The 14,734-nt window shown below is 35.1% G+C and overlaps 1 protein-coding gene across 1 annotated transcript in view; it reads left to right on the forward strand.

Moving 5' to 3' along the window:
• CEP290 (centrosomal protein 290) overlaps window positions 1-14,734 on the forward strand; it is a 55,251-nt gene that overhangs the window by 27,020 nt on the left and 13,497 nt on the right. The window contains exons 28-43 of the mRNA XM_086480133.1: window positions 790-941; window positions 2,530-2,641; window positions 3,379-3,834; window positions 4,960-5,124; window positions 5,352-5,459; window positions 5,547-5,681; window positions 6,349-6,615; window positions 7,747-7,848; window positions 8,910-9,106; window positions 9,768-9,981; window positions 10,183-10,320; window positions 10,413-10,634; window positions 11,175-11,291; window positions 12,689-12,834; window positions 13,756-13,911; window positions 14,517-14,640. Coding sequence (XP_086336259.1) covers window positions 790-941; window positions 2,530-2,641; window positions 3,379-3,834; window positions 4,960-5,124; window positions 5,352-5,459; window positions 5,547-5,681; window positions 6,349-6,615; window positions 7,747-7,848; window positions 8,910-9,106; window positions 9,768-9,981; window positions 10,183-10,320; window positions 10,413-10,634; window positions 11,175-11,291; window positions 12,689-12,834; window positions 13,756-13,911; window positions 14,517-14,640 — 2,811 coding nt within the window. The remainder of the gene's footprint in view (window positions 1-789; window positions 942-2,529; window positions 2,642-3,378; window positions 3,835-4,959; window positions 5,125-5,351; window positions 5,460-5,546; window positions 5,682-6,348; window positions 6,616-7,746; window positions 7,849-8,909; window positions 9,107-9,767; window positions 9,982-10,182; window positions 10,321-10,412; window positions 10,635-11,174; window positions 11,292-12,688; window positions 12,835-13,755; window positions 13,912-14,516; window positions 14,641-14,734) is intronic.

Genomic DNA, 14,734 nt, shown 5'->3' on the forward strand with positions numbered 1-14,734 from the left:
CATCTCCTTCTAAACTCATAAATCTACTTCAACATTACTATTAGTTTCCAGATAGTACTGCCTCAATGTACTGCAACTGTGAATTGCAGATGATAAGATACACCACGCTTCTTTTGTTTGTTTAGGAAGGCAGAGTGGTATCAGATTAATCTGCTACAACTTTGTTTACTAAATTAATTCCTGAGGCTTCTCTATATTGCCTAAAGCTTTTTGGATATCTGTCTTTTATTAATGCTTTTTTGTTTGAATCGAAACATTGGTTACTCAGTATTTAATAATCAACTTGGCAAATCACACTGCTTGAAAGAGCGTCACCTAATAATGGAAGTTCTTCTTAGAAAGTACAACTACACTGTCGTGAGTCACGGCACTTATAACCTGTATTTGTGTTAGCAGTCCTGAGATATTAGACAGTATATAAATATATAAATAAGACTGTTCATTTCTTAAAGAGTTTACAGTCTTACTCCTTTTTTCTTGTTTTGCTTTAAGAGCAAGTTATTGCAGTAATGGTTTTAAGAAAATTCACTAATAAAAGTTGTTTTTAATTTAAAATCCTGTTCTGTGCCCACCTGTGTATCTGTTTCTATATGTATACAGTGCAGCAAACAAAATGACATTTAAGCAGAGAGGAAAAGAAATTGGTTTTTGAACACGGCTGAACAGTGTTTTGTAATGACTAGAAAAGAAAAAATATTTTTGGCACTGCTTTTTCTTTGCAGGGTTGGGAGCATTTGTATGCTTAGGATACCATTTTGTTTGGTTCTGGTTTTGTTTTTTTTTTTTAAGCTCACCAAAATCAACCTTGAGGCACAGAAAGTGGAACAAGAATTAAGAGATGAACTATCAAAGAGTGTAAGTAAGGCAGTAAGTGATGCAGATAGACGACAAATCATGGACCTAGAGAAGCGTGAGATGGAGCTCAAGACCGAAGTATCAAAGTAAGTGTTGAAGTAACAAATTTCAAATGCAGTATGTTTGGAAGCATGCAAAAATTTAGGCTTATGTAATACACTAATGTATTACTAACAGATAATTTTCAATGCCTAATTTTTTTGGCATTTATATATGCCAAATTTGGAATTGACAATGAAGCATTAAATTCATGACTATAAAGAAAATATTTTACTTTATTTTGATTTGAACAAGGAATTAAGGGCTGACCTGGATAGACATGGGTAAGTGTGCAATTAGATACTTATTGCTAGATTTTTAAACTAATTAATTAAGGTTTGTTTTGTTTCTGTGCCGTAACCTCCCTTAAATACATGAAAATCTCATAAAAGAAGTTGGAATTGCAATTTCCAGCAATGTGCGCTCGCAGCCCAGAAGGCCAGTTGCACCCTGGGCTGCATCAAGAGAAGTGTGGCCAGCAGGTTGAGGGAGGTGATTCTCCCACTCTACTCTGCTCTGGTGAGACTCCACCTGCAGTGCTGTGTCCAGCTTTCAGGACTCCAGCATGAGAAAGACATGGACGTGCTCAAGTGGATCAAGAGGAGGGCCACAGAGATGATGAGGAACGGCTGAGAGGGTTGGGCTTGTTCAGCCTGGAGAAGAGAAGGCTCCAGGGGGACCTTATAGTGGCCTTCCAGTACTTAAAGGGGGTCTACTGGAAAGGTGGGGAGGGACTCTTTATCAGTAGGTGTAGTGATAGGACGAGGGGTAAAGGTTTCAAACTGAAAGAGGGGAGATGTAGATTAGCTATTAGGAAGAAGTTCTTGGCTCTGAGGGTGGTGAGACACTGGGAACAGGTTGCCCAGAGAAGCTGTGGCTGCCCCCTCCCTGGCAGTGTTCAAGGCCAGGTTGGATGGGGCTTTGAGCAACCTGGTCTAGTGTGAGGTGTCCCGGCCCATGGCAGGGGGTAGGAACCAGATGGTCTTTAAGATCCCTTCCAACTCAAACCATTCTATAATTCTACGAAAGCAATTCTTACTTTCAAAGAGTCATGGGTATCTCAAAGATTACACTGCAATAGGGGGACTTTGGCCATTTACTGACAAGTGGTTAACTTACTTTGCATAAATTGAAAAAATTACCTTTTTAGATATATTGATATGGACATTTGTCTTTGAGTAATGTAATCCTGTTTTATTCCTAAAACAGCAAAGTCTGTGGGGATATTTGCAATGATTTTTAACACTGAAAATGAGTGATTAGACTTGGGGAAGCAGAGAAAATAATTGTGAATTAAACTTTTTGAGCATTTATGTCCTGAAGTGGGAGAGAAATAGAGGACAGAGATCCTTAGTTCAAGTAAAAACCATGGCATTGTTTTTTTGGAGTAGGTCACTGCTAGCAAACTTCTGTATACTATACAGGAAAATGTCCTGTAAAAAAGTTGAGAGGCAATGCAGAAGAATTTTCATAACAATGACTGAGTAGTAGAGAAGAGTATGCCGTAAAGAACCAAGTCTTCAAGTGTTCTGAAATGAGGGAACATACTAAGCGTCTTTTCTTAGCATCTTCTATGTAGAATACCTTAATAGGTTATGCAGTGGTTTCAACTGACACTCTTGTTTTCCCTGCAAGGTTAAGAGAACTGTCTGATGTAGCAAAAATGCAAGTTGAAGCTCTGGAGGCACGCCAGCAATACAGAGATAAAGAAGTGGAATCTCTTAGAATGCAAATTTTAGACTATCAGGTAAAATTCAACCTTTATATGCTGCAGTTTGGATTTTTTTTTCCCTGGATTGAGAAGAAATGAAGTAATTTTGCAGTGATTTGGAAACTGCAAAAGCATTTCAGATGGATCTTAGCCATCTGGTCCTTATAGTGGTCATACCCTTTCAAGACTTCTATATTACCTTAATTATTCCCTTCTACTTTTTTCCCATTTCTAGCTATACAGCTGTTAGAGATCCTGAGTTTTTTTTCCATGCTATTTAGGTAATATTTATTCCTATATGATTAATAGCTCATGGTCAACATTTAAATATAATCTCAGGAAAGTTTGATTGCTTTTTAGAAGACAAGCAATGACTTGTAAATCTTGAAGATTTGCAGTAGACTTGTTATATTGCTTTGTTATTAGCTGAAACAATTTCTTGGGATTTGTTTTCATGTTCTAGAATGGTTTGAGTTGCTAAATAGAACACTTGTGTCAGCTTTTACATTACCATATTTTTCCAGGTTTAGGTATACATTTCTTCCTCATTTCCTGGTATTCTAGAAAGATACAATTTTTAAGATCAGTAGCTGAAAAGGTGTATTTCTAAAATGTAGAAACAATAGTTGAAAAATAAAAGCTGGCTTTAGGGGCTAATTCTTTCTCTTATCTATGGAATAAAATACATGGGGTATATAAAGTATGAAAAAATAATAGCTTGTTTATATTTTTCAAAATGAAAAATAATTTTGTTCTATAAATTTTGTTCTTAGGCACAGTCAGATGAAAAAGCAGTTATTGCAAAACTACATCAACATATCATAGCCCTTCAAGGTAGTGAATCTGTTGCTGTAGGCAAATTGGAGACGCTTAAATTGAAACTACAGAAGATGGAGATCCATAATCTACGTTTAGAGCAGAAGCTTGATGAGAGAGAGCAAGCCTTATATTTTGCCCGACTGGAAGGAAGAAATAGAGCCAAACATCTACAACAGACAGTTCAGTCTTTGCGGCGACAGTTTAGTGGTGCTCTGCCTTTAGCACAGCAAGAAAAATTCTCTAAAACAATGATTCAGCTACAGAATGACAAACTAATGGTCCTGGAAGAAGTTCAGCATGCCCAGCAGGAGCGTCGAAATGCGGAAAACAGAGCATTAGAGATGGAGTTGAAACTTAAAAGTTTGGAAGAATTAATAAGTGCATTGAAGGATACAAGAGGAGCTCAAAAGGTTTGCTGTTTTACAACTTTGAATAGCTTTGTTCATCTGATCTCCATTTAAATTACATTTCAGTTCAGCCTGTTCCCTAAATGTCTGTTTTAATGTAGAACTTAATGTTTTCAAAATACGCTTTGTTAGCATATGATAGCTACCTTTTTTGTTTTCATATTTTAAAAAAGTAATACATTATTAGTTATTTGCCCCGTAAAAATCAGTGCAGTCAGATTTACTAATTTTTTTTTGTGCCCAATTAACCGGCATAGGAAGCAGAGGCTAACAATGAATTCAGTTGTATTAAATCAAATTAAATTAGGATTTGAATTAAATTATGAATGAAATTAAACACAGAATAGTTTTGTGAAGTTCTGTTTCATGAGCTTGCATCGAAATCTTCACTACAAATCCATGTCTTCTTAAATAAATCCGGGGGCAATAATTTAGGCAGCGTGGTCAGAAATGTTATTATACTCATTTAATTCTACTTAATCATTTTTGCTATTGTAAACACTGTTGCCTTGAAGTATGAGTAAGGTTTTTTTCACTTCTCTTCCAGATCACTGTGTATTATGTAATATAGTTGTAGTTGTCATGACTAGAGATGTCCACATATAAGCAATGGTTGTAGCACTCTTGGCATGTTCTAGTTTTAAGCCAGTTTTCAAATACATTTCCAGAGCATTTTGACCTAGGTATGTCTGTTATTCTTAGTACACGTGCATTTTTTAAAACATCTAGTTTTTAATGGTTTTGAAAATCTTTTGCTGTTTTAGAAAAGTCAACCAAATTTCTTGCATGATTTTTTTTTGTTCAGTCTGGACAGATGCATAGGATATAGCTTAGTTAGGTCATTTGAAAATTATTTGCAATGTGCTTCTGTCAGTGTAGGGGAAACCTATTGCGTCTCCAATTGTCTCCTACACTTTTCAGTCATTCCTCTTGCAGTTTCATACTCTTGCCATGCCTCCTCACTCAAGAGCAGTGAAGAAGCTTAAAAAGGCGGACTGTCTTTCTTCCTGTTGGTTTGATAAGTGCCATATTGCCTCAGTGTCAAAGAGTGTAGCTGCATCTAGTTGGCCTGTAGGCTTGGTAAATTAGGCTTGGTAAATTATACTACTGTGTGTCATTTGTTATTAGGTAATTGAATGGCATATGAAGATGGAGGAACTCCATCTGCAAGAACTTAAACTCAATCGAGAGTTAGTCAAGCAAAAGGAAGAGGTGAAGTATTTGCATAATATAATTTCTGAATATGAACGGACAATCAATAATCTGGAAGAAGAAATTGTACAGCAGAACAAGGTATGTATTTCTGCATGCTATTAGAAAAACAGCCTATTATTTCACTAAGTGATTTTAAAAACAAAGATTCTTCCTAGTATAGGTGTTTGTATCTTGGTTCCATAATTCTTTTTAATAGCAGAGTTGAGTATTTAACGTTTTGGTATCTCTTTTTTCTTGTTTAAGTTCGTTATAAAATTCTCATTGCCTTCAATAAATAAAATACCATTATCAAATGTTTGTTACAGTTCCATGAAGAAAGGCAAATGGCTTGGGACCAGAGGGAAGTAGAACTGCAGCGCCAGTTAGACCAGTATGATCATCAACAAAGTGAAATACTCAGTACCACTCTAAAGGTACATGCACTGAATTAACTAAAAATAGTCTCATAAGCACGTTTTTCAGAGCTGTCAGATTACATGAATATCAATCTTTCTGTGCAGTTAGAAGAGGCTGCAGGATCAGTTCCAGACCCTAGTTTGCCACTCACACAACAACTTGAGTTGGCTTTGAGAAAGATTCAGGAGCATATTCGGACAATCCTGGAAACTAAGGCAACCTGCAAGTCACTGGAGGAGGTAATTAAATGTATAAATGATGACATAAAGGGCCAAAGTTTGTATTTCTATGCCCTTTAATTTTTTTACTGTAATAAATATCCTTTTATAAGTGTCACTCAGATGTGTACAATCCCTTAGAAGTATTTAACACAGAGAAAATCTAAATAATATAATCACACTAAGACTAAAATGAAATATTTTTTCCATTGGAACAAATTATTGGGGAAATTTTTTTTTCCTCTTTTAGGTTGTTCATTTACTAGGGTAAGATGATTTTGCTGTACGAAATTCAGTTGACCATAGCTAGTTAAATTTAGCAAGTGTTACATTAAATTTAACAAGTAGCATAGCAAAATCCTTTTATCTCAGGTTGCTAAATTAAAATTCTGTTACAGAAGATATTTGTGGTTCTTAACAAATTTAAAAACAACCCCAGCTTCTTAATTTGGTAGCACAAAATGAGATGCAAAAGTGTCTTGTACTAAGCAAATAATTCATAAAGACATGGTAATGATATTCTGGAACTTTTTTCATCTGGTAGTAATCTCATACAGCCAGAACCGATTGCAAAACGTTTTGTGTTTTTAAGTCCATTTGGACAAATCTTTCTGGTACATTTTTTAAAAAGTAAGATCTTTTTTCTGTGTTTGAATTCTGGAAATTCAACAATTTCCTTTCATTGCAGAAATTAAAAGAAAAGGAAACTGCTCTGTGGAAAGCTGAACAAAATGTTTTATCAAGAGACAAAGTTATAAATGAACTAAGACTTCGATTACCTGAAACATCAGAAAGAGAGAAAATAATGGCTGAATTAGGCAAACAAGAAGATGATCCGGAGTATCGTCATGCTGTAAAAATTGCTCATCAGACCATTGCAAATATGCAAGCAAGATTAAATCAGAAGGAGGAAGTATTAAAAAAATATCAATGTTTGCTTGCTAAAGCAAGAGAGGTAGTTAAACTTTTTAAATTTAAATAAAATTTCTTCTATTTTTAAGTTGGTTTAGTTGATTCTTTGTTTATCTTATTGCTAGTAAAATCTTAAGTTTCTCACCTCAGGGGTAACAGAACAGAGACAATTAGTAATCTTTTAAGTAGAAAGTTCATGTAGAAGTTTTTAGTTCCTTAAAATAGGAGGGTTGCTCAGTCAGGAGGTTATGTATATGATGTCTGTCTAGAAATTAAATAAGTACGACAGGAAAAAAATTAAAATTTTGCTGTGAGAAGTGGTCTCAGTATATTGTATGTTTATATGGGATTTTCCAGTACTTGCAATGATGATCTCTGGACTGCATCTGGTAGTGAGTTTGGAAGGTACAGGAAAGATGTGCATTTATGGAAAATATGCTTCTTAAAGCATATTTAAAATTAAAGCATATTTTAAAGCATAAATGGGATATCTAAGCATACTTTTTGTTATTTAAGCATACTTTATATTCTTTATACCCTTAAAATGTATTTTAAAGCATAAACCTTGTGTCTAAGACGTACTTCAAGACTAAACATGCATCTGTTCTAGTGTGTTTGGATCAGGAGCACATTTCCAAAGCAGACTTCCTGTCATCTTCACTTAGTGTGCTTTGGTTAACATGTGTAGCTATTTATTCTGGGAGAAATCAAGTTTTTTGGTTTGAAATTAAACCAGAAGGTGCAGTCTAAAAATGAGCCTGCTGTGCTCTGTCTGCTAGCAGACATTCAATCCATGGGATCACTCTATAGTCCGAAGTAAGTAGGCCTGAAATGTACACAGTATGGCTATCACTGTCCGTATTGATAGTCATAGTTGGTGAGGACCTACACCAACCGTTTTGCTCTCCAGCTCCTGTTCTGTTGCACCGTACTACTTCCTACATAGCTTAAAACTGCAATAGTAGATTTTCTTTCCAATAGTGTTAAAACAGGAGGGGAAAAAAAATCATTGATTATACAAGAAGAAAAGAATTCTGAAAACTGCCAGAATTAGAGGAAAATTTCGGGAGCAATACTGTCAGAGAGTGAGCAATCAACATGAAGGGACTGCAGTTTCGTGACTTTCTGGAATAGTGTGCATTGGTAGAGTTACATTTTTATTTTGAACTAACAGGAACAAGAGGAAATAGCAAAGAAGCATGAGGAAGACCTTAGAGTTCTACACCAGAAGTTAAATTTTCATACTGACAATTCCCTTAATAAATTCAAACAGACTGCTTTGGTGAGTTATGTGTATTTGTGGGATTAGTGAAGTTCTTCCCAAGTGTTTAAAACTGTTGCTCAAAAGAACAGTTTTGCAGTCAAAAGTAATTAATAAATGATGGTAGGAAAAATTAATGGGTGCTTGATACAGAGTTATTGTATTTTCTTGAGATAATTCGCAAGAGATGGATTAGAAGTCAAGTGTAAAAACCCAAAAGTTACCACATCAGTATATATGAGCATTTTTCATATCATCCTGGTGTAGCACAACAGAAGGCCGGATGGCCTTGGTAATGAGCGTTAGCAGAAGGCTGTATGACAAGTCTAAATGTGCAAATGACTATCACAAGGACGCAGATAAGGTAAGAAGGGAACTCAGTGTCTAAACTGGGAGTTCAAAATTTTGAAGACATTTTTATGGACTTGTTTTGACCAGATCATTGGAAGCAGAAATCCCTGAATTGGCAGAAGAGAAGTAGCAGAACAGAGTGACTTACTTATGCTAATTAGTAAAGTGTATGTGGAGTAAAATTAGTGGAGTGTACGCTGTAACCAAGTTCTGTATAAATACTGCAGACAAGACACCCTATGTTGCGCTTGTGCTTGATTTGTGGAATGCCACCGAGCACCCAGGCTTGCCCAAGCTTGAATAAATAAGCAATATCTCTGTGTGTTGAATTGATTTATGGCACACCGGGTAAGAATCTGCTTTTTCGGACAACACTAGTTTATGGAGACATCTGGGAAAGAGGGGTGTGTTTTGTTTCCTGTTCTTTTCATTCAGCTATGGTTATGTTAAACTCACCCATTATCTATACAAATTTTCTCTTGATACTTTGTGATAAGGTGAAACCTGTATTTAACTCATTATTCTGTGGATTTTAGATGCACAAAGCTCTTTTCAAACCAGAGTGACTGCTTTCTCTGTGGACTAAGAATCACATCTCAGTAAAAAAATGTTAGGTATTAATGCTTGGTTATATTCAGGATTGAGTTTAAAATGCATCAGTAATGCTTACCTTTGATTTAAAGCTTAAAATGTTTATCACATGTATTTGTTCTGTTTTACAGGAGTTAGTGAAAAAGACTTCTTTATCACTTTCCAACAGCAAACATTTTCTCCGCTTAGCAGAAATGGAGCAAACTGTAGCAGAACAGGATAATTCTCTTGCTTCACTTGTTGGAAAATTAAAGAAAACATCATTTGACTTGGAGAAACAAAAACAAATTACTTTAATGAAAATCAAAGAGTTCGAGACTATCAGAGCCCAGTAAGTTTTTAGACTGTTAACCTAAGTCACAGTTGGGTTAGAGCAAGTCAATTATGTATTGCTGCTACAGGGCTGGTCTATCAAACTGAGCATGTTTTTGCTGAATTTAAGATTTGGCTGAAAAAAGTAACTCAAAAGAATTACTATGGTTGGTAATGGTAAATTATTTTTAATCTGTAGCCCTTCATCAGGGCTAATACTGAAGAACTATGGCTTGGAAAAATGCCTTTCAGTTGTTGGCTTTGTGCCATTCAGTGAAAAATACTCAAGGAGTCTTGGTATAAGCGTTGTCTTTAAGCTACTGTGATACTTTTCGGGTTTATTTTCCTCTGATATATCCAATTGGGCTTGCTGCCTAAGGAGTTTATACTCATGAAAATTTAACCCATGTTAAAAAGGAGAAAAGTATGATGCTTTCTTTACCTCTAAGGGCCAGGAGTTAGAATGAATAATGCTCTAATCTCACTTTGCTGATCTTGTTGAGTAATTTTCTTATTAAATGGAGGCCTTCTTTGTTGAGTCAGTCTTTTTTTGCTGTTTCCAAATCTATGTATCATTTGCTTTAACAATAATAAAAAATATAACATTGTGCCCTTTGTTACTTATTTGGAGTTTGCTAACAATTATTGCAGTGTACCCTATTAATGCTTTTTTTTATTAGGCTTCAGGAAAAGCACACAGTTGATGTGGAACAACTGAAAGATGAAGCAAATGAATTAAGGAAAGTTTTATCTCAGACGGAGAAGGAATTAGCAAATGTAAAAGCTGAACTAGAGGTCCAAAAAGAAGCCAATAATAGAGCACCCACAGCAACACTGAAAAACCTGGTGGAACAGCTGAAGAGCGAGTTAGCTGTAAAAGAGAAGCAACAGAAAGTTAGTCAGCAAAAATTAATCCCTGTGTCACATAAACGTTTAATGTTGCTTAATGCTTAAGTATTCTATGTATAGTACAGCAGGAGGTAGGATATAATTGCATAATATAACATAGTGAAATGTAATTCCCCTTTCTTGTTTTGTAAGGTGTTCATGTTAGCAGTTTTTTCACTTAAAAGAACTTGAATTTATTATTTACAGGCTTTGAGTAAAGCACTTCTGGAACTCCGAGCCGAAATGACTGCTAATGCTGAACAGCAGATTATTTCTGCTGCATCACAGAAAGAGGCATATATGAATATCCAGGAGATTGTTGACAGACAAACAAAGGGGCTTATGGTGAGTACTAGGTAATATCATGAATTGCATTGTTGTATTGTTAATAATCCTGATTGTGAGGATTTGCTGTTTGTTTGTTTGTTTTCTTCTAGACACAGATAGAGGAATTAAATAATCAGATTACAAATCTTACAGATAACCTTAAAATAAGTAAAACCAGGGAAAGTTCTTTGTCTGATGAAAGGGATGAGTTGAACCAAGAACTTCAGAGGAAACAAAAAGCATTTGCTAAAATGCTGAGAGAAAAAAATGAAATGGAAAAAGAAAATGAAGAACTGAAGAAACGGATTAGGAGGCTAAGCAGCAGCGTTCAGGTAGAAGGGATTTTTAAAAATACGTTTGATCTTGGTCAAGTTTCTGCATAGTTGTTCTGATTTGGGGGGAAAGATTTTGGCAGGCATTGAGACTTGTATTTGATTTAAAAATTAATTTTTGCTTATCAGCTGGGTTACATGTGAGGTATTAGCTTTTGCTGTTGGAAGAATGCCTCAAATAAAGGAAGAGGCTGAAAAATACTTGCTCCTTGAAATATGTCTGAAAGAGTCTGAGGAGTTGAATTACCACTTGCAAAGCTTCTTGGCTGTCCTTATTTCCACTTTCAGAAGAAAAGTAAGGGATTTACAGTAGAATTGTCTATTTTTGTTTTTAAATTCAGATACTTGCTGCTGATTATTCAGTTTAGAATGCAAAGTAACATTCCAATACTTTAATAATTTAAAGATAATTTTAAAACTATTATTTAGGTTGTAAGCTAATTCTACCAATTGGAATTAAAGTCATTTTTTGAGTGGAGAAAAAAACTTAGGTGTAGTGGTCATTAAACTTTAAGTTTGTAAAAGTTTGTAATTTTTCAGAGCAAAGCTGATGAACAAAATCTGATAGATGCACTTCAGAAAAAAAATAAAAAGTTGGAAAGTGAACTTGAGAAGAAGTGTGAAGAAACAGAAAAAAAAGGTGTAAGAGAAGACAAGGTATGTGATATTTAGGTCATATCTTTCAAAGACATCATCAGCCTAGGTCTAGGCAGTTCAACTGTCCCTGTTGCCTCTAAAAAAAACCCAACCCGCCAAACAAAGTTGATCAGAATAAAAGCTGTTTCATGACTGTAACTTCATGTTTCCCACGCTCTTTGTTACAGCTCCTGTTGCTTCGTACTGGTAATGTTTTCCTGCCCTTTCTGTAGAATTAAAGATCCTTTACAAATCTTAGAAAACTAAGATTTTAGGTAGGAGGGAAATTGATTACATAAGTGCTGTCAAGTGTGCATTTGTAAAATCAATGCAATGATAAAAACCTGAAGTACTTCAGAGCAAAAGTGTGACTCCTAAAAGGGATGGCATCTGTGTAAGTGATTATTCTTCACAACAGTGATCTCCACAGACAAGAGGTTCTGAGCTGTTGGAGATGTGTACATTTTGCCAGTTGTTTTGCTTGGTTTGTTTGTTATTTTACTACTTCTGTAACTACTTAGTGGCTTGTCACAGTAACCATAAAGTATACTGGACTATTATAGAATGCTTGTATGAAGACATTCAGACTATTTATGATAGTAAATATTCTAGGAAGGCACTTATGCTTCCAATTAATTTGAGACTTTTTAAACTTGTTGCTTAGTGTCTAGAGATATTTTTCTCAGTCTTGTCATGTTTTTTCCTTTTTCCAAGATTTTCCTTTCTGTCTGTCCCTCAGTAGCAGTAACTATTTAGAACAAAGACAGAAAAGAAAGTACAGGGGCTAACTGGACAAGGGAAAAGTCCAATTAAAAAACCCCAAAATTGCTTACAGGAGTATTGACTGTGATTTTTCAGTAGCTATTTGTGATCACGTAAGTACAGGTTTTAACTGATGTATGCTTTATCATTACTGAATTGTAACTTTAAGTAGAGATTCCATTTCTTATAGGAAAAAATAAACTAAATTGCACAACTGTGCAGCAGGGGCATATAAACTCCTGGTGAGCTGCAGAAGACAGATCTTCTGTAAAATAGGATAGAAAAAAACCTTTTCTTTAATCTGTCTTCTTTACTAATGTGTAATTCAAAGTAAAAGGATACATTGCAGTAGCACCTCTACTTTAATAAAAAGTGTCACTCCTTTTTTGTAAAATGAGTATTAAAAGCAAAGGAAGAATTTAGTAATAGCATTAAATGCATCAGTTTTATATACCAGTCACTACAGCATAATTAAGGTATTCAGCTGGACCTGCTATTTACCTTATGGTAAATAGGGTAAATAATACATGCCTGCTATGGCTTCATTAAATTGATAAACGAAGAATATATAATTCTTGGTTTTCTAATGTGTTTGCTTACTTTGCTTTTAAGAAAAAAATTCAAAAAGAAACACATGATTTATTTCTTTTTTGCAGACCTCCAAGGAGGAAATAATTAGATGGGAAGAAGGTAAAAGATGGCAAATCAGAATGGAGGGACTGCGGAACAAACTGAGGGAAAGAGAGAAAGAAGCAGATGCTTTAGGCAAACAGTTGAATACATTGAAGGAAATTTATACCAAGTGAGTTGGTTTTAATAGATTCAACTACGAAATGATGACATAAGGGAAATCCAAATATGTTTGCCACATAACAATTATAACAGTTTGTTATGTTTGTAAGATTGATGTCTAGAATTTGACATTGCTATTGAGATTAAAAGGATTAGTTAATTTTCAAGCAGCAGGCTACTCCTGTAGTATCCTTGCCCTTGTAGAAGCCAAGAACCTTCATTAGAACAAACTGTCTCTGAATACAACTAATTTAAGTCCTTTGTTATGCGTCTTGTATATAGCATTCTGGTTTTCTCATGAAACAAATAACAGCTTTATGAAGACAGTCTGTTTCTCATTGCTGTGTTATTTAATGGGATTGCTAGGATTGGGTACAGTGCTGCTGTTTGTTATATGTAGTGCCACTGCAGTACTGGCAGTTCCAGGATTATGACATGGAAGCCTTTTAAAAAAAAAGCATGTGCAAACCCTCTGCAACTGTTATGTTTACTTCAGTGCAGTAATGTCAAGGGTTTACTGACAAAAGATGCAGAAGAGAAAGGAAACTGTGATGGTGATTGTAGCTGTTGTCAGACTGGGGTTTAAAACTGCTTCAAAATTTATTCTTAGCAAGTCTTGCACGAATTTCATGTAATACAGAGGCAAGACCAGCAAGTGGTTTACAATATGCATGATACTGACTTCATGTTCATTGTTTTTTCCATGTTTGGTTTTTGGGTTTGGGGTCTTTTTTAGTTTGGTTGAGTTTTTTCTTTGTTTTTTTTTTTCTTTTGGTACTGTCTATAAGGTAACTGTATTAAAAAGAAAAGGGGGTGTGGTTCAGTGAGCAAATAAATTGCAAGTGTGGATTCTTTAAGACAGAAATATTTTCTCCTAAAAAAAGCAAGTGAGCAAATAAAGTTTTAAATGTAAATCTATTGGATGTTGCAGGACTGAAAAAGAGAAAATTGCTCTACAGAAGAAACTGAAAACTACTGGTGTCACTGTTGACCGTGTTGTTGGAGTAAGAGCCTCAGAGTTTGAAAAAGAACTGGAAGAACTAAAAAAACGGAATCTAGAATTAGAAAATGAAGTTGCTCACATGAGGTGAGAGGCATTTTAAAAGAATTGATAAAAACTAAAAAATCAAAATGAGACAAAAATCTGTGGAAAGAGATAGTCTCTGATAGACCGACTGATTCAATAAAGAAGAAAACAGACAGGAATATAAAAAATCCTTCTTTAAGTCTATGATGAGCAGACTTAAAGCTACTTGGGAGCAATTGTGCGTGTTCAGAGAATATGCAGCATTGGCTTATTATTCTAAAAAGCTAAATAATACAAAAACCATCTAGCTCCTATTGTGTAAAATTATAATTACAATTGGTGAAAGTTACTGGAACTGCTAAGTTGCAGTTAGGGAGTGTATTCTTAATCAGTGTATCCACTATCACAGTGGACAATGTACCTGAGTATTAGAAGCTGTACACATCTCAGAAGAGCAGATTCCTTTCGCCAGATTATGTACTTTCGATTCACGGGGATTAGTTGAAATAGTGGATATGGCTAACATTGATTTATACTAACTAGTCCAGTAATACTAGAAAATCCAGTCAAGTAATCCAGAAGTTCATGGGGTTTTTACCTTAAGGGATGTTTTTCCTCATTAATAGCCATTTGTTTGTTTTGGCTTGATTCATTTTTTGGTGCAGAACACAGCAAGCAATCCCACGAGATTCTGTGGTAGAAGAATTACATTTCAAAAATCAGTACCTCCAGGAAAAGCTTCATGCATTGCAGAGACAATATTCGAGAGAGACGTGTTCTAGACCCTCAGTAAGTTAGTAATGCAACCATATTACCTAGAGGAATCACAGTTACTTAAAAATACTTGTTGTCTGTTTGGTATCCTGTGTGATTTAGCTGGTTT

The sequence above is a fragment of the Leptosomus discolor genome, chromosome 1, assembly GCF_034619465.1.
Source record: "Leptosomus discolor isolate bLepDis1 chromosome 1, bLepDis1.hap2, whole genome shotgun sequence".
Lineage (NCBI taxonomy): Eukaryota > Metazoa > Chordata > Aves > Leptosomiformes > Leptosomidae > Leptosomus > Leptosomus discolor.